General features: G+C 39.7%; 1 protein-coding gene across 2 annotated transcripts in view; it reads left to right on the forward strand.

The window, feature by feature from the left end:
• Positions 1–20917, forward strand: part of necab2 (N-terminal EF-hand calcium binding protein 2) — a 434935-nt gene that overhangs the window by 192763 nt on the left and 221255 nt on the right. For both annotated transcript variants that reach the window (XM_051932366.1, XM_028809612.2), the window contains exon 5: positions 7358–7455. In XM_051932366.1, the coding sequence (XP_051788326.1) occupies positions 7358–7455 (98 nt within the window). The remainder of the gene's footprint in view (positions 1–7357; positions 7456–20917) is intronic.

The raw sequence follows: 20917 nt of genomic DNA on the forward strand, positions 1-20917 counted from the left end.
TCCGCTAGAGTGGAGAAAAGAAGAGCTGCTCAGGAAGCAACCTCTGAGCAAACAAATGCTAAATGTACAGAGAAAGAGGATGAAAACAGTGTATTCACTGCACATTATCGTGCAGTCCACCGTTACTAGTTTGTTTATATTATGACATAATTTTATTATTTTATGTCTGTGGTTCCTTGCCCTTTACTTTTTTACCATTTTGCACTATGTAGCTACTGCACGTGTCAAAGACAGGCAATGGAATACATTTTAATATATTTGGCATCTCTTGCCCTACACTTACCTTCATCTCATTGACACTTTTTTCTCCACTGGTTTTTCCTTCCATCAATTTACCCTATTTTGTATCTCATTTATTGCATTACAAGGTTTCAGCAAGTCACAACATTACCCAGCAGCATTAGGTACAAAACTAAAATCAGCCACACATGAACAATTTATGCTCAGAAATTAAATATGTTCTTCTTACTTGGGAGGAAAACAGAGTGTAAAAACAAAACTCACAAAGACTTCAGGGGAAACTTGAGTCAGTCAGTCATTTTCCAACCCACTACATCCTAACACAGGGTCACGGGGGTCTGCTGGAGCCAATCCCAGCCAACACCAGGTGCAAGGCAGGAACAAATCCCCAGGCAGGGTGCCAGCCCACCGTAGGGCGCACACACACACACACCCACCACACACTAGGGACAATTTAGGATCGCCAATGCACCTAACCTGCATGTCTTTGTACTGTGGGAGAAAACCGGAGCAAACCCACACAGACACGGGGAGAACATGCAAACTCCACGCAGGGAGGACCCGGGAAGTGAACCCAGGTCTCCTTACTGCGAGGCAGCAGCACAACCACTGCGCCACCGTGCTGCCCTTGGAAACTTGAGTGCAAGTACAGTATTGTTATGTTAGGTAATTTGAGGCTGATGACGGCAGATATTCAATGATAGACACTGAGACCAGAAGTTATGTTAACTGCACAGTAGTCTTTTTACTAAGAACGTTTTCTGTAACCACTTGTCCATTATATCTCTTAACCCCACTGTGGCTCCCCCTGCTGCCTGGGAGTACTACCAATAGTTATTACATTAATTTCAGTACATAACATATATATATACAGGTCACATAAAATAAAGAAAAATTAAATAATTTTAACTCGTAGAAATTAATCTCAAATACAGTTACACCACTACAGCAAAAAGCCACTAAAACAGAACTATGCCACCTATGATAATATTGGCATAAAGCTACATACTTAACCATGATAAATTAATAAATTAAATTAAATAAATTAATTAAAATGGATGATAAATTAGACTGGACTGCCAATACTGATGTGCTGTGCAAGAAAGGACAGAGCCGGTTATACTACCTTAGAAGGCTGGCGTCCTTCAACATCTGCAATAAGATGCCTCTAGATGTTCTATCAAACAGTTGTGGCGAGCGCCCTCTTCTACGCAGTGGTGTGCTGGGGAGGCAGCATTAAGAGGAAAGACGCCTCACGTCTGGACAAACTGGTGAGGAAGGCAAGCTCTATTGTTGGCATGGAGCTGGACAGTTTAACATCTGTGGCAGAGCGAAGGGCGCTCAGCAGGCTCCTATCAATTATGGAGAATCCGCTGCATCCACTTAATAGTATCATCTCCAGACAGAGGAGCAGCTTCAGTGACAGACTGCTGTCACTGTCCTGCTCCACTGACAGATTGAGGAGATCGTTCCTCCCCCAAACTATGCGACTCTTTAATTCCATCCAGGGGGGGTAAACGTTAACATTTAACATTATACATAGTTATTGTCTGTTTTTCACCTGCATTATTATCATTCTTTAATTTAATATTATTTATTGTATCAGTATGCTGCTGCTGAAGAATGTGAATTTCCCATTGGGATTAATAAAGTATCTATCAATCTATCTATTAATGCTGCAGAAGGATCTTCATAGTAAATATTTTGTACTTTATGATCAAACTTTCTAGAGTCAAGGACTTGGTGTTATGTTTATTAATAGGATGGTATAGCACTGTGATTGTTGCCTTATATTCTTTCAGGAGATTGTACAATTATGTCCACAGTTAATTAACCTGCCATCAGGTCCATTGGTGATTCCACATTATCCCAGAGCAAAGATGCGTTATGTGTATCTGCCTATATGCACACAGTTTGATAGATGAGAGCCTCACACAAGTCAAATTTCTGTCTTACCTTGCTTCCAAAGTAAGCTTCTCCACCCACATTTTCTTTTGCAAGATGGCTGTCTGCCACGATGGCATTCCCCCTATATAATGGACACCAATGAATGCCCAGTAATGCTGATTATGTTAACTGTGCATGCCCTAGTAATTACTGACAAGACAGCTTGATAGCTATAAGATGGAAATTAATGTAAAGATGGAAAAAAGTAGCTTTGTAAAATAAGAACACATTTTCCCAGAAGAAATAGCTGATTTTACAAGAGAGCATAAAAGAGGTTTGATTATGGTGTATCGTCCAGTATCTTTTATCAAGACTTTTAAAAAAGCTTTTGATGTTCTATGGCATGACAGACTTATCACAAAACTACAAAAGGCTTGGCATCATGGAGTGGTGCGTAAAATGAGATTCCACAAGGATCATTTATGCTTATATTTATGTGTCTAAAGTATCTGGACATAAATATACATAACAGCTTGATTTAAAATATGGCTTTAGAGGAGGAATTAACACTATTGAGTTGAGTTAGTTGGGTTATTGCAAATGGGGACACAGATGGAATAAAGCGAAGGGAAAGTTTAGCTCAAACATTAAAATAAAAATTCTTCTTCAGTAAATCAAAGATAAGTGATAAGTCACCAAACAGTTTTTTAAAGATAATAGTAATTTGGTGACTGTCCAATCTTGACTTGATATTTTGCAAAAGTTATAGGGTATAAACTGACAGCCCATGTTAGGCTAAGTGTCTGGTGTTTCCACACACAGACACATTAGGTGAATAATAATCAACAAGTTCTGTGGGGCTGAATTATTCTTTCTTGTAGATCCCTTTTCCCAATGACTATGCTAGGATTTTCTTGATAGCTTTGCTTTCTGACTCTTTGATGTTTATAACTCAGAACCTAATGCATCCGTCAGCTGTTTAACAAGAAAGCTAAAATAGTTAGATAATGCAGTGCCTCACTGTGGTGCAATCACAATATATAAAAACACCTTTTATTAATAATGTTAATGTTTCTACCATATGGATCATTACAATTCTATTTGTGGTGCTCATGAAACACTTAATTAAATACATTGTACTGATTCTGCACATTTTGTATAGTTGGTGGCTGGCAGTTAAACAGAGATCAAGATGTAAGTAATTACAAATTTACGCAGGAGAATTATGTACAAATTCTATTAGCTTTTGGAATGGTGTTCATCATGGAAAATGCCAGCTGGCCTGAGAACTGTTTAAAAAATATATAAGGAAAATTTTTTCAGGAAAAAAAGAGAAACCATGGAAAGTAATGAAAAATGGAAATGTTGTAATTTCCACTCTTAACAAATATCCAAATTTTGGTTTATAGAATCTTCAGATTTTGGTTTTAGCTGTTTCACAACTCTCTTATGGTTTATATTAATGTTTAAGTGAATTACACATCTTCATTTCTGATGGCTTTTATATTCTGTCAAGAAATGACTTGTTTTAATGAAGACATACTATATTATATTCAGATCTTGGACTATACAGTATTATAGTGACAAAACACCCTGTATGTAAAAGTAATTGCTCTTTAGACATTATAATCAGATACACCATTTTTGATAGCAGTAACTGTAATCAGATGTTGGTTTTCACATTTTTTTTGTTCCACCCCTCTTTATAAACCTGTATCAATTATGTAATATTTAAGGGTGGGGGTGACGGGTGACTTTGCAACACCCAAAGCCTGCATGTTTGATTACAAATAAAAGAAGCAATGACACAAAAATGAATATATGTTTTTTCTCAAACAATCTGTTATATACTAATATGAAGATCATTTGTTAAAAATATGTAAATACTTGTTTACAGGAACTGTAATTAAAAAAAATACAAAAATGTGAATGTGTTGCCAAGAAGGAGCAGAATGTGTTTTTCACTGCATTCTAATTAAAACTTACACTCTGAGTAACATGTAAGCAGTGATGGAAAGTAATCAATAGCATTTACATTTGTTACTAAACTTTATTAGATTATGTATGGAACTGTACATTTTAAAGTATTTAAATATTAATCTTTAACTTTTTAAAAAATATATTTATCTGGTAATGATCCTTCTTTCAAGGCAGATCATTACAAACTACAGTTGATTGGCTATGTTCAAAATCCAAAGTTCACAGTGGTTAATTAAAATAAAACTACTACATTTTGTGGGTCATAGGTCATGATCTGGAAACATAAAGTATTTTAGTAAATGACACAATCAGTTTTCTCTGACTCAGTAAGTGGAAGCATCTCAGCATATCATTGTAGTGGTCCAGTGTATTGGCCAAGAGCTGTAATAGTCAGTAAAAAAATGTAGTTTTCAGTGACTTTATGTTTCTGTTCCACAAGGAGATTCCAGTGCAATGGAAAACACAGCTGAAAGTTGTTGGTGTTATGGAAAAAAAGATGGTGCTATATATCACTGGTTACATTTAGAAAGCTAATTTTAATGACATAAGACAAAACAGCATCATTATGCGTTATAAACTGTATCCCAAAAACTGTGGAGTTCTGTGCATGCAAGAACACTTCCTGAAATATACAAAAGCCTATGGAAATAAGTTAACCTTTAAACTAGCGAGGTGCCCAAAATACAGCATAAATAATAAATATAGTTAATTGTACTGAAAAATATACATTAAATTTCTCATAGCTACTTAATGTTGCAAACAAAGCAGTTCCCAGTTGTCCAAAAGAATAAGCTAGGACAGGGGTCTGCAAACCTTTCAGTGGTGTTGTGCTGAACCTGTGTTACAATGTTATTCCACATGTTGACATAATTCTACCAATTTTGTTATATATAGTATCAATGATATACTTTTGAAGCCCATTATAACCAGATCTTATATTATTGGTCATTTAATATTTTAAAATACATAGGATCATATGTGAAAAGAATGTTTTGTCAAATTTTTTTTATAACTACATTCTGTGGCTTTATTTTTGGTTCCAATTATTTGACTAAAATAAGTAGTTTGTTTCTTAAAGCCAGAAACAGTCTTTTTTTATTGCTTCATTTTTCTCATCAGAGTTTTTAAACGTGGACTGATGTTTAGTTTGATAATGTCTTTGTACACTTGACGTACGACACTTTCACATGCATAACACACACACAGCAGATCCTTTTGTTGTACAAATCCATATTCATTCGTCCAAGAGTCTTGAAAAGAGCGAACATCAAGCTTTTGTCTTTTATGAGTCATTTAAAGGCAGTATATTACTTAATAATAACAAGAGGTTTGTTTTAACGTACCACGGCCTGCACTGAACACATGGTTTCCATTTACATGTGAGTCACATATGCAAAAAGTGAGGGCGCGAATGCATGCGCTTTATTTAAAATATACTGTAATTTTTTTTTACTATATTTCAATTCAATCAGAGTGCCATTGAAAATCACATGCCGTAGGTTGCCGACCCCTGAGTTAGGCTAACAGGTGGCATCATTTTTTTGTTTCCCTTCAGTGTGTAATATCTGTCAGTTGCATTTAACACATACATCATTTACAAAACATGTGTAGTGTGCACTGTTAAATTTGTAATATTTAGCAGTAACCTTCCATCTAAGAATATGAGCACTTGCAAAATGTTTGGTTTCACCATCTTAGCCAGGCTACAGCAAAAAGCTTCATACTGAGAATTGTAATGCAACTGCACAGGGTCTTACTTTTCAGGTCCATGCAATGCCTAAGATTTGGTCAAACGAAGGGTTTAGTAGAAAGAAAAAAATTCCTTTGTTTTATGGAAGACACATATGCTGTATTCATCATGTAAGCTTTTCCCTCCACTGAACTCACGCTGTCTCAAATAATACTTGATAATGATAACTACAGACTGCATTGCCATCTAATATTTAGAGATGATTTTGATTACTTGCTTACCATGAATTCATTGTCATGATGTCATTTTTTTTCTTATTTTAGTATTTTAAATGTACAGATTGCTTCAGTAATATGCACTATTAGTGTAATAGCATGGGATGTGCTTGGTCAACAACTTTTCAATAACAATTTAAATAATATAGCAGTCTTATTAATGATTTCATATTGTAATTAGTGTAACACACATCTAATAATAAAATATAATGACTTGTTTTCCTAAATTTAAAATCTCATTATGGGGATTGAGAGTATGAGTCATTTTGTAGTTGATGAAGAGCCCAGTTTGGTAGGAGGAAGAATCCAGTTTGCTAGAATTACACAATAATAATTACAGTTTAAAGCCCCCCACACTGCTGTGCTGTTTATTTGGATTTTACTTTGAAAATAAAAACGTTTTCATATGTTGAAATCCAGTAGAAAGCTGCAAACAAAGTAATGACACTGGGGTCTTTTGTCATATTTGTTTTATGTTTAGATTTTTGGCATTTAATCAGTCAATTTTTACCATTTAATAAATAAACAATTGCAATTTTTCATGTAGGAGTTTTACATGTTTAAGCACATGAAAATGAAAAATATTTTTTCTTTGAATAAATTGTAAATAGAGAACATAGCAGTCTTATTCATATTTTAATTGTTATTGTGCATTTCTAGCAATAGAAATAAGTGGTCTGCTTCCATAATATTAGTCTCATTCTAGTGCGAGGAGTACAATGTGCTTTGCAATCAATGATGGGCTCCTTTTGCTAGAACTGTACAATAAAAAGAACTTGAAATCAAAAAGGCCTGCTGTGTGCTTCGTTTAGATTTTCTTACAATTTCTTTTTTGTTTTTAATAGAAATGTATAGACTGACTTTGTTAGAAATGTAATTGCCATGTAAAGTACAGTATATCATTTCTGTTTCTAAGTGTTCATATATATGTTCAGTTTATAATTATATATAATTAATATGTTCTTTGATTAATAAAATCTGTTATTGCTATGTATATTGTGCTTATACTGTCTAATGCACAACATTTAATAATTTAATATAAATTTTTACTGAAATGACTAAATTGTATGTTTACTTGAATAGTCTCCATCTAACATAGTTTTACTTAAGTAAATTTTTGTCTATATAGTAATGCTTCTACTTGAGAATTTTTTTCAGTATTTTTTACACCACTAAATATATTGTGTTTTTTGAAAACAAATAGATTTATTTCTTTGCAGATAATACCAAGCAATATGAATTTTTGCTGACTAAAACCAATCAATAATATTTTTGTGTTTCCCAGAATACTTTGCCTCTCACATGGGAGACTATGAAGATGTGTTGGCTTCCCTGGAGACTCTCAACCTCTCCATTCTTAAGGCCATGGACTATACTAAGAGGGTGAGTGGCTTACCTTTGCATTTGGTTACTCTGACGTGTGCGACTGAGAAACTCTGAAAATAAACACACTTACTGCACACACTTCTGTCAAATCAACAAAGAATTATGAAAGTGTAGCTGGAGGAAAAAAGACTCCCTGGTTTTTGGCATAATTAACAATATGTTTACGTGTTTCTTTGGTTTAGTGTGTGAATTTTCCCTTGGGATTAATAAAGTATCTATCTATCTATCTATCTATCTATCTATCTATCTATCTATCTATCTATCTATCTATCTATCTATCTATCTATCTATCTATCTATCTATCTATCTATCTATCTATCTATCTATCTATCTATCTATCTATCAATTTGTTGTCCATCCATCCATTGTCTCCCGCTTATCCGAGGTCGGGTCGCGGGGGCAGCAGCTTGAGCAGAGATGCCCAGACTTCCCTCTCCCCGGCCAATTCTTCTAGCTCTTCCGGGAGAATCCCAAGGCGTTCCCAGGCCAGTCGAGAGACATAGTCCCTCCAGCGTGTCCTGGGTCTTCCCCGGGGCCTCCTCCCGGTTGGACGTGCCCGGAACACCTCACCAGGGAGGCGTCCAGGAGGCATCCTGATCAGATGCCCGAGCCACCTCATCTGACTCCTCTCGATGCGGAGGAGCAGCGGCTCTACTCTGAGCCCCTCCAGGATGACTGAGCTTCTCACCCTATCTTTAAGGGAAAGCCCAGACACCCTGCGGAGGAAACTCATTTCAGCCGCTTGTATTCGCGATCTCGTTCTTTCGGTCACTACCCATAGCTCATGACCATAGGTGAGGGTAGGAACATAGATCGACTGGTAAATTGAGAGCTTCGCCTTGCGGCTCAGCTCCTTTTTCACCACGACAGACCGATGCAATGCCCGCATTACTGCGGATGCCGCACCGATCCGCCTGTCGATCTCACGCTCCATTCTTCCCTCACTCGTGAACAAGACCCCGAGATACTTGAACTCCTCCACTTGGGGCAGGATCTCACTACCAACCCTGAGAGGGCACTCCACCCTTTTCCGGCTGAGGACCATGGTCTCGGATTTGGAGGTGCTGATTCTCATCCCAGCCGCTTCACACTCGGCTGCGAACCGATCCAGAGAGAGCTGAAGATCACGGCCTGATGAAGCAAACAGGACAACATCATCTGCAAAAAGCAGTGACCCAATCCTGAGCCCACCAAACTGGACCCCCTCAACACCCTGGCTGCGCCTAGAAATTCTGTCCATAAAAGATATGAACAGAATCGGTGACAAAGGGCAGCCCTGGCGGAGTCCAACTCTCACTGGAAACGGGTTTCGACTTACTGCCGGCAATGCGGACCAAGCTCTGGCACCGATCGTACAGGGACTGAACAGCCCTTATCAGGGGGGCCGGTACCCCATACTCTCGGAGTACCCCCCACAGGATTCCCCGAGGGACACGGTCGAATGCCTTTTCTAAGTCCACAAAACACATGTAGACTGGTTGGGCAAACTCCCATGCACCCTCCAGGACCCTGCTAAGGGTATAGAGCTGGTCCACTGTTCCGCGACCAGGACGAAAACCACACTGTTCCTCCTGAATCCGAGGCTCGACTATCCGACGGACCCTCCTCTCCAGGACCCCTGAATAGACTTTTCCAGGGAGGCTGAGGAGTGTGATCCCTCTGTAGTTGGAACACACCCTCCGATCCCCCTTCTTAAAGAGGGGGACCACCACCCCGGTCTGCCAATCCAGAGGCACTGTCCCTGATGTCCATGCGATGTTGCAGAGGCGTGTCAGCCAAGACAGTCCTACAACATCCAGAGCCTTGAGGAACTCCGGGCGTATCTCATCCACCCCCGGGGCCCTACCACCAAGGAGTTTTTTGACCACCTCGGTGACCTCAGTCCCAGCGATGGGGGAGCCCACCTCTGAGTCCCCAGGCTCTGCTTCCTCATTGGAAGGCATGTTAATGGGATGGAGGAGGTCTTCGAAGTATTCCCCCCCACCGACCCACAACATCCCGAGTCGAGGTCAGCAGCGCACCATCCCCACCATATACAGTGTTGACACTGCACTGCTTCCCCCTTCCTGAGACGCCGGATGGTGGACCAGAATCTCCTCGAAGCCGTCCGAAAGTCATTCTCCATGGCCTCCCCAAACTCCTCCCACGCCCGAGTTTTTGCCTCAGCAACCACCAAAGCCGCATTCCGCTTGGCCTGCCGGTACCTATCAGCTGCCTCCGGGGTCCCACAGGACAAAAGGGTCCTGTAGGACTCCTTCTTCAGCTTGACGGCATCCTTCACCGCCGGTGTCCACCAGCGGGTTCGGGGATTGCCGCCACGACAGGCACCGAGCACCTTACGGCCACAGCTCCGGTCAGCTGCCTCAACAATAGAGGCACGGAACATGGCCCATTCGGACTCAATGTCCCCCACCTCCCTCGGGATGTGGTCGAAGTTCTGCCGGAGGTGGGAGTTGAAGCTACTTCTGACAGGGGGCTCTGCCAGACGTTCCCAGCAGACCCTCACAACACGTTTGGGCCTACCACGCCTGACCGGCATCCTCCCCCACCATCGAAGCCAACTCACCACCAGGTGGTGATCAGTTGACAGCTCCGCCCCTCTCTTCACCCGAGTGTCCAAGACATGTGGCCGCAAGTCCGACGACACGACCACAAAGTCGATCATCGAAACTGAGGCCTAGGGTGTCCTGGTGCCAAGTGCACATATGAACACCCCTATGCTTGAACATGGTGTTCGTTATGGACAATCCGTGACGAGCACAGAAGTCCAATAACAAAACACCGCTCGGGTTCAGATCAGGGGGGCCATTCCTCCCAATCACGCCCTTCCAGGTCTCACTGTCATTGCCCACGTGAGCATTGAAGTCTCCCAGCAGAACGAGGGAGTCCCCAGAAGGTATGCCCTCTAGCACCCCCTCCAGGGACTCCAAAAAGGGTGGGTACTCCGAACTGCTGTTCGGTGCATATGCACAAACAACAGTTAGGACCCGTCCCCCCACCCGAAGGCGAAGGGAGGCTGCCCTCTCGTCCACCGGGGTAAACCCCAATGTACAGGCTCCAAGTTGGGGGGCAATAAGTATACCCACACCTGCTCGGCGCCTCTCACCGGGGGCAACTCCAGAGTGGTAGAGAGTCCAGCCCCTCTCAAGGAGATTGGTTCCAGAGTCCAAGCTGTGCGTCGAGGTGAGTCCGACTATATCTAGCCGGAACCTCTCAACTTCGCGCACTAGCTCAGGCTCCTTCCCCTTCAGAGAGGTGACATTCCACGTCCCAAGAGCCAGTTTCTGTAGCCGAGGATCGGACCGCCAAGGTCCCCGCCTTCGGCCACCACCCAACTCACACTGCACCCGACCTCCTTGGCCCCCTCCCATAGGTGGTGAGCCCATGGGAAGGGGGACCCACGTTGCCTCTTTGGGCTGTGCCCGGCCGAGCCCCATGGGTGCAGGCCCCGGCCACCAGGCGCTCGCCATCGAGCCCCACCTCCAGGCCTGGCTCCAGAGTGGGGGCCCCGGTGACCCGCGTCCGGGCAAGGGAAAACGCCGTCCAAAATTGTTTTTCTTCATAGGAGGTTTGTTTAACCGCTCTTTGTCTCATCCCTCACCTAGGACCAGTTTGCCTTGGGTGGCCCTACCAGGGGCATAAAGCCCCGGACAACAGAGCTCCTAGGATCATTGGGATCAATTTGTTGTTTAGAAATTAATTCTTGTAGCTAATTTGTTCATACTTTGTGCTTCAGGTATTATGTTTTATTAAAGTAGAAGGACTTTCTTCCTTGTTTGTCACAACCTTATCTGTGGAGATGGCTGTTGTTACTAAGTGTGTATGTGTGCACACACATCCCAGTGTGATATTATGGAGTCCATAGTAATTAAGAGCAAGCTCTTCTTAACTTTGCTTAAAGTGAATATTAAATAAAGTACAATCATTTCTTTTGAGAAAGTCAGTAGATAAGGAACTTTAAAAAATCTTTTTTTTTATTTTATGTTTTGGGTTGCCCCATTGTTTTGATAAATGAAATTCTGTTATTTGTTTAGTGACACTTGTCTGTTTACCTAGTATCTTAAATACAATCTCTGGTACTTGCTATACAGTAAATGAAAAATAACCTGTTTGCTCTCTTCTATATCTTGGACAATGATTATTGTAGGATTGTTGCAGTGCATAATCCTGCTTACATTTTATCTGTATTGTCATTTTCCCCATTTCCCTAACTGTCATCTTGTTTATACTTTACATCATATTTTTTCTATGTCCTGGGGCCTCATGTATAAACGGTGCGTACGCACAGAAATGTTGCGTACGAACGTTTCCACGCTCAAATCGCGATGTATAAAACCTAAACTTGGCGTAAAGCCACGCCCATTTCCACGGTAACTCATACCTTGCCGTACGCAATTTCTCCGCTCGGTTTTGCAGACTGGCGTCACCCAGCATCAAAGCAGTGCTACTGTTCCTGTGTGGTCACCCTTTCTTTCTTAGCTCCACATTCCTGACGCGGCTTTATAAATACACTGAAACTAACTGCATATTGTTTATTAGTGTAACGCATCTGATTGTAATTAACCTGCAGCAATATAATGGTCCAGGGAATAGCCATAGTATTCCAAATACCATAACTGCTTTAGCGTTGTAACTCTCACTGCATGTTCTTCTTTCAGCTGCTCCCGTTAAGGGTTGCCACAGCAGATCATCTTTTTCCATATTACTCTCACTGTAACACTCGGAGTATTTATATCACTGTATCTGAGTGAGGAGTCACAGCAGCAGTTGATCGGAAAGAGAAATATCGGTATACAGCATGAAGCAGACGCTGCCTGAGCCACGGCAAAAAACACTTTAGAGACTTCCCAGTACGGACTTCACGGTTTAGAAAAGGTTTCATCCCAAGAAACCTCACTGTAAACTTGTACTACAGTTATAATATTGCACAACCTGCGCCACTTTATAAAGCGCGTATTTACATATGATGACGGTATTCATTTTTAAGATGAAATGCAGCAAAATATGTTGATTATATTATACAGATAAAACTTTAACTTCATTTAGATAATCTGTATAGTTAATAATTAAACATGTGAGGACACGGTGCCGCAGCGCTAGCTAGTTCAGGGATTGTTCCTGCATTGCGTTGTATTCTTGCTGGTGCTGACGCGACACTGGAATGCTAGACGGATAGAATAATTAAATATGTACTACGAAGATATTTCAATGTTCCTTAAAAGTTTTGAAGAATCGGCGTTATAAGCTTACAGATGGCTTCACGTCTATATAGCTGATTGTGTGGCAATTGGGTTTTTGGAGAAAGAAAAGTAAGGACAGGAATTGGAGGTTAGTACGTTTGAAAGAGACAGTACTGCTGTGATAAATTATTTCATTGAAGGTCGCGCATGGCGCAGCAAGCCTCCTGCGTGAGACATGAACAAGCACTGCGCCACCGTGTTCCCATGTTTAATAACATGCTTTCATTCCTATCATCATGAAAAAGATATCACGTGTACATCTCAGTATTTTAATTATTCAGAGAGCTGTAATATCACGAATGTAATGGATTATGTGTCCTGTCGGAGAAAGAGAAAGCCCGTTTAAGAAGCAGGTAGTGATTCACACATGTAGAACACATAGAAGATCATATACAGAACAAAGCATTTAATGTGCCACTTTAGTTACAATGGGATTTGAGAAACTAGTAAATTAAACGATTTTAAGATGAAGTTTATGATGTTCTACTTTAATGGCAAAATAAACTACGTGATTAAAGTGGAAGTTTCGAGATTAAAGTTGACATTTTGTGCTTTTTTCCCACTGTGTGCCTATTTTTTTTGTCTGTACCCTAATAAGTTTTCATATGACACTCAGACGGTGGGCTACGACTCGCCTTTTAACGGCGACTTTGATATGTGATTTCTTTTTTTATTTCGGGCACTGTGTGACTTTGTGAATTTGAGCCTTCGAGTTTCTCCGACACTCTGTCACTTGATCAACTTCCTTTTGTTGATTTTACCACTGTTTAAACCAACAAATAGTACGTTTTTCCTTTGCCTCCACTTGGTATTCACTGAAATTCTTATATTTCCCCCCGTGCTTTTCCCATTGTCTTTTCACAGAAGGCTATTTATATTGATTTGCATATTCAAAGAGGTGTAATTCTGGGAGGAGTTGGGGCGGGACAGAAGGCGCGTGCACGTACGTTACTTTTCACGCTGATCGGGATTTATGTAGCGGAAGAACGTGGAAGTTTGCGTGTGTACAGATTCCTGCATCTGGATTTTTCTGTGCGTACGCACATTCCCGCTTTTGTGCTTACGCTATGTTATAGTGTGAGTTCTACGCACGGTGTTATACATGAGGCCCCTGGTCCTTAACCCTCTTTTGTATTCTCACTCTTGGAATACTCTTTTGGGTTTCGGGTAATAGCCTGTATTGTTAAGTGTTTTTTTTTCTTTGAGTATATTACTTTGGTTACTTTTTTCTTTGTTTGGTGAGTATTTCTCTCAGTTGTTATAAGTTAATTTCTTTGTTTTTTGCTTCCTCGTTATATTTTTGATTTCTGTTTGCAATTTCTTATTTAATAGATTTCTTAATTTAAATTTTGAATGCTGGAAGGTTTTTTGATTTTTGTCATTTCTGTATATGTAAAATAAGATCAGATTGATTTATAAATTAGTAATATTTTCCAGTATCATCTGTGCAGTGGCAAGTGCTGAGCTTTTAGGTTTACTCTTCTTTAGGATGCACAATTATAGGATTTTCCTGCCACTATGTGTGTAGAATGTTTTCTCTAGTTCCATCAGATATTCATTGACTGTAGAGGTGAGCCACATCTAGTAAATGTTTGTTAAGGGTATTTTATATGTGACTACCACAGTTGATAGTGATTCTTTGCCAAGGGGTTTTGCTTTTTTATCATCATCATATTCTACTAGTACTAAAGATCTGTTTTCATGTGTTTTTGGGGGATAGAATGAACTCTGATATAATAAAATATGTAAAGGCTTGTGAGATCCAGCACTGTACATTGTTGTCTTTCAGGACATCTTCAGCTATTGTCTGTGTCTTTGAACAGACCTTTCAGTTTACTTGAAAACATCTACTAGACAGTATTCTGGGCATACTGGTATTCTAGTTGTAGTATGACAGTTTTTATGAGGCAGGTCATCCATTCACTGAAGAAAATTGCTGTTATTGTAATGGTTTCCTGCAATTTATTGTTTCAAACAGAGGACTTCAGTTTTTTCTCATTTTAGAAAGCTTTTGGATGAAAGCTTTAAGTTTTCTAATGTTTATCACCCTCGTTCCATGGGATTGCAATAATCAAGACCTGGAGCTGTTGTTATGTCTTTATGCATTTGACTTCAAAACTTGCTGAAGCAATGTCTTGAAATGTATACAAACTTTTTAATGTGTAGATGAACTTAATCTCTTGTTTTGTGTCTTTGTTTTTTACCTTTATATCATGCCAGAAGTAAACCATTTATTCTGGTGGTAAAAAAGTATGTATGGGCTGGAGTAAACAGAAGTCTTAGAATATATACTGACCATCGCTGTAAACAGCCCAGGTTTAAGGGCAATCAGCATGAGTGGTTATACTCCAAGGATTTACAATTGTGCAATAGCTGATTGTTAGATGTGTTGGACTGGTCATTTAACATTTGGCCAGTGCTGTCAAAGTACACTCTTTATTCATTGCAGGAAGTGTGGCATAGTGTTTAAGGCTTTAGACTTCAAACCCTAACATTGTAGGTTCAAATCCTGCTATTTACACGGTGTGACCATGAGCAAGTCACTTTACCTTTGTGCTCCAGTTGGAAAAATAAAACGAATGTAACCCATTGTAACTCAAATGTTGTAATATGTCTTGGAAATAGGCATCAACCAGATAAGTAAGTAAATTGTTCCATGGACCCCGCTTTAAGATGGGATTATTTTTGCATGCTGAATTCTAAGATAAAATGTTTGTGTGAAGTGGGTGCACCAATTTTGTTAATAGTTTTTGTGGTTTTTTTTCTGTGAAAAGCAATTTATTCATATTCCATCCCCAGCTGGCCAGCTGAATGGCCCTTTTTATTTTTGTTTTCAACCGTGCAATATTCAATAATTTTTATGGCTTCAGTTTGTTGATATTACATTTCTAAACTGGCAACGCAGATGTTGTGTTCATACTTTAAACACATTAAACTTACCTCTGGATACAAATACTATTAGAAGTTACAGACAAATGGTATGGCCGTAAACATGGCTCGATTATTTTACAGCCCAGCTCACTCTTGTACACAACTCAATGAGTCATTTTGTACATTTCCACTCTCACATTTTAGCCTCCCTGTATCTACAGTATAAACAGAGTTGAGAGATAGGAAGAAAGAATTGAACTAATACCAAATATGTTTCAAACTCCTAACAGGGTGTGATCACACTCCCTAGGGCAGGCAGTTTGTGCCCAAGGCACCTGCCCCATTTGCTTTTCATTGCCTGCTGGAATTTCCAAATGTATTTTTGTCTTTGCTGAAGGAAATTGTTTGCTACTTCTTTAATAGAATCATCTTCTTACATAGGACATAGATTAATGAAGATGTCTCAAGCAATCCTGGTGTGAATCCCAAGTGGTGGTGGGGGTAAGGGGTGTCTGATCCGGCGGCATGCTAAACTGAGGTTCTGTTGGAAGAAATATACCAGGCAGCGGAAATCTGTCTGAAGGCTTTGGGAGTGTGATTCTTCAAATCTGGCAGCTTTCTGGGAGCTGCAGACCTGCTTCCTTCAGTCAGATGGGAGCCTGGGCTTACACGTTATTCCAGATTGCTCCATCATGCTCATCCAGTGTGTCACCAGCTAGCACAATTACATGCTGTCAAATGAAAGAGCTGCATCCCAAGGAGGTCATCCTGCTTTCCTGCTGGAATACATTTTCATTTTTTTCGGTACTGCTGTGATTTTTCACAGCCTCTGGATATTTCCTATGACTGTTTATTTTCCTTATGATTGAAAAAAAGTGTTGTGCAATAAAATAGCTGGCAGCTTATGAAAAACTGAACTAATGGGGCAGAATTACATACGTGGGAATGAACTGTTGCTCTGTAGCTCATAGTATAGGGGAAGGGTAGAATTATTCCTTGGTAAAAATATCAGACCTTGCTGATAACTGGTGAAAATGAGAACAGAATATACTATAAGTCTTAAGACAGCAAACACATATGGGTTAAAATCTTATTAATTAAGCTGTAAAAGCTTTTGTATTAATAAATTATTCACTCAGTGGGGGTATTTGTTAATAGACAGGTCTGGCCAGGAAGTCAAACATATTTTTCCAAACTCTGATAACTCTCATTGACAGCACATCTGTGTTCCAAAATCTCACATTAACAAATCTAACATTAGTGCTCACTTCATGGAAATACATAGGATATTAACATTGATTAAGCATAGAAATCTGAATATGGTGGGGCTATCACTGAGTAAACATGTCACATTTTCTAGCCGGTAAGTTGATTTCTTCCATTACTCAAAAAGAACAAAATATCCAAAAACTGTTTCCAGCTAACAGAGTAATGCCTAATTCTATTGATTTAAAACATTTCTTTCAATAGCAAAGTCACAATGCCATAGAAGGCAAAACTTTTTGGGCAAATATAAAATGAAGCCAGATTGAAAATGGTAAGGAAAATCAATAAATGTTCCAAAACAAAATTTGAAGACCTTTGTATTTTCTACAAACTTTCTTTGACTTTTTTCAGAAAGGGAATTGACATGCGGATGAAAATTGTATAACTCACAAAAAATTCATAATTTAGAAGTAAATTATGTTTAAATTTGTTCTGTGCCATTCTTATGATATGAGCCTGTCCACAGGTATTTCAGTGTCTTTGTTATATAAAATAAACTATTGGACCAACAGTTGGAATTACTTAATTTGGGGAAGGTTTAACAATCAGACTTTGTTTTAGAATCCTTGTTGGATTTGGTTAAAGTTTAACAATTGATTGTTTATTTTCTGATTTGACAAAAAGGTTTGATATTTCAAATGGTGTGCTTGTATATTGATTATTTACTGAGGATTTTAAAGTTTCATTTAGAATAGGCATAATAGGGAGGCATAACTCAGCATTCGCAGGATAGGAAAGCCTAATAGATAGGAGATATAAATCATACAACAACCTAGAGAGGTGGTCTTCTTTTCCATTTGTGAATGACTTAATCTGCTGTGAGTCTGCCTCAAGAGAGGCTCTGTACCTGAAAAATGTTCCACCTGGACACAAAATGAAGATTATCTTAAGACTGCTACAGCTACCAGAGTCCAAACTGTATACTTTATGTAGTACTGCTTTCCATACTTCTGCTTAAGATATTACACTTAAATTATATTAAATAAAATATTAAATTTACTGCTATTGAACTTGTGGTTTCTCACCTAGGAATTAGGAGCTTATTATTAATTCCTGGTCAGTAGAGGTAAGAGGAGACATTCTCTGTATAGTCAGTGCATGGTGTAGTCTTAAAAGAAACAGCACTGTAGGTAAACATGTACCTTAGTGGCTGAAGCCCCAACTGTGCATTATGGCTGACAGTCCTGTTCAGGTGAAAGCATTACATATATACTATAGTTTGAAGTATTTGCTCCGACTTAGCAAAGAACATTGCAAAAGCAAAGCATTTTCAACTATTTTATAGGAATTTTTAGTGTGGTTTCAGGTAAAACAATTGAACTCCTACTTCATAAAATAGAAATTCCTATTAAAAGACTTTTTTAATCAATGAGGTTCTAATAGAAATTCCTATTAAAATCCATCCATCCATCCATTTTCAAACCCGCTGAATCCAAACACAGGGTCACGGGGGTCTGCTGGAGCCAATCCCAGTCAACACAGGGCAGGAACCAATCCCGGGCAGGGTGCCTACCCACCGCAGGACACACACAAACACACCCACACACCAAGCACACACTAGGGCCAATTTAGAATCACCAATCCACCTAACCTGCATGTCATTGGACTGTGGGAGGACACCGGAGCACCCGGAGGAAACCCACGCAGACACGGAGAGAACATACAAACTCCACGCAGGGAGGACCCGGGAAGCGAACCTAGGTCCCCAGGTCTCCCAACTGCGAGGCAGCAGCGCTACCCACTGCATCACTGTGCCGCCCTCCTATTAAAATACTTTTTTAAATCAATAGAGTTCTAGAAGTGCCAAGAGGAAAAAAAGACATTAGCAGAAAATGGTCAAATTGTGTTCAGGGAAGACTAAAACATGTAAATTTGTATAGAGAAATTAGAAGTGAATCAAGTTATCATTTGTTAATTTTGATCTGTATAATTTAGGCAATACTATAATTCCACTGTAGCATGATATTCCTGAAGAAAGCATCTCTCTAGAGCATTGTCATTGATGTGCTGTATTTTTTGACTTAAACTATCATCTTAACACTTGAACTCAGTTTGCATGTGCTGTAAATCTAACGATGCACACAAACTCTCCTTGTTATCATCCAGCAAGTTTTCACTTTGACATTCACACACAGTGTAATTCACTGGAGCAGGAGCTCTTTTATCTTTTTTCTCCTCTAACGTCCTCTAGGCATTCTGTGTGACACACGGAGACCCTTACAATAGGTTTAAACTACAGTATTATGTAATCTCACCTGCTAGACAAGTCTTCCTGTTACTGGTAATGTTTTTCTTTTGCTCATTAGCTACAGTGTGCAAAGGCTAAAGATTCCTTCCTAGCTCTGTACTTACCTGGTAAGGATTCTCGTGTTCTCCCCATGACTTCTGAATTGTTTCAGATAATCTGGATTCCTCTCTATAGTATTTTAGATTTATTGGTTGTGCAAAACTGACCTGGTATAAGCTTGAGTTCTTGGGTGCATCCAGGGTGGGCCTCTCTCTCTTGCATCCAGTGGTGAAAAAAAACAAATCAAGCAAAGTACAGACAGAGGTATTGAAAAGATTAGGAAAATGCAAAAATGAAAATATCAGGCAAGAATTCAAATAAAATTAAGGACTGACGCTAAATTCCAAACGGTGAAATGAAATAGGAGCTTTGACAGAACTAAATGGGCAGGTTTATGGGCAAACAGAACAGGAAAAGAGGAGATGAAGACAGAGTCTAGGTGCCTACAGTATCTGGTGCTATTTACTTTCAAAGGTTAATCACTGTGTAACCTCCCTGATCTTTCCTTAACAGCCATGTCTCACACAAAGCGTGACCCTCAGAAATCTAATAAATTTGAAATTATTATATATTGTTCAGGTAGATGTATACTATATTGACTGAGTTCTTAATCTTAATCATATTATTTTTCACTTCAAGATAACCAAAATGAAGTAATATACAACAAATCAAATTAGGAAATACAATAAAGTGCACAATAAGTGTTTAGAACAGCAGAAAAACAACATGCCTAAAGGAGGAGATAAAACCTGTCTTCAGGAGATGTGCTTCTTATTTAATAAAAGACATATACAGCATTATTTTTAAATGATTAGCACTCTTGTTCCCTCAGATTAAACAACACATTGTTAAACAGTAATGACTCTTACACAATCTTCAAAACCAGAAAATCTGTATATGATGATGATATATAAGATGAAGATGCAAGTACAAAACAATGCTAGCTAACACAGATAAAGAAATGTCAATAATTGAAATGGGCCTAAACTAAGAAAAGGGATATCTTTACTATATTTTGTTTTTATTTCTCAGCAATCCTTATCTACCTGGTCAAGAGCAGACTGCTTCATTGGAAGGAGAATGTGCTGAATATCTTAACATCACCATCACCTTCAGAAAGCTCATTTGCTCTTATTGTTTTGGGTTTTTTTAGGTTATCATCTAAGTAAACTTTTTTTGTGCTTGATCTGGCCTATGATTTTTTGGACTTTAACCTATAAGCCTGTCTGTTCAATCCCCACATCTAACTCATTCAGCAAGTCACCTAACGTCTGTGTGCTCCGCAATTATAGAATATATGTAATAATTGAACTGTATGTCTTATAAGCTGCTTGGATGAAGTTGTGGTGATTTAAAACTAGGTGAAAAGTAAAGGACCAATTAACCCCTTGATGCACTAACTCAAAAATGTAAGAATTTGGCTAAATATATTTGACTAATGGGCGGCATGGTGGCGCAGTGGGTAGCGCTGCTGCCTCACAGTTAGGAGACCCGCGTTTGCTTCCCGGGTCCTCCCTGCATGGAGTTTGCATGTTCTCCCCGTGTCTGCGTGGGTTTCCTCCAGGTACTCCGGTTTCCTCCCACAGTCAAATGACATGCAGGTTAGGTGCATTGGCAATTCTAAATTTTCCCTAGTGTGTGCTTGGTGTGTGTGTGTGCGTGTGTGTGCGCGTCCTGCGGTGGGCTGGTGCCCTGCCCAGGGTTTGTTTCCTGCCTTGCGCCCTGTGTTGGCTGAGATTGGCTCCAGCAGACCCCCGTGACCCAGTAGTTAGGATATGGCGGATTGGATAATATA

Source organism: Erpetoichthys calabaricus, chromosome 9, assembly GCF_900747795.2.
Source record: "Erpetoichthys calabaricus chromosome 9, fErpCal1.3, whole genome shotgun sequence".
Classification (NCBI taxonomy): Eukaryota; Metazoa; Chordata; class Cladistia; order Polypteriformes; family Polypteridae; genus Erpetoichthys; species Erpetoichthys calabaricus.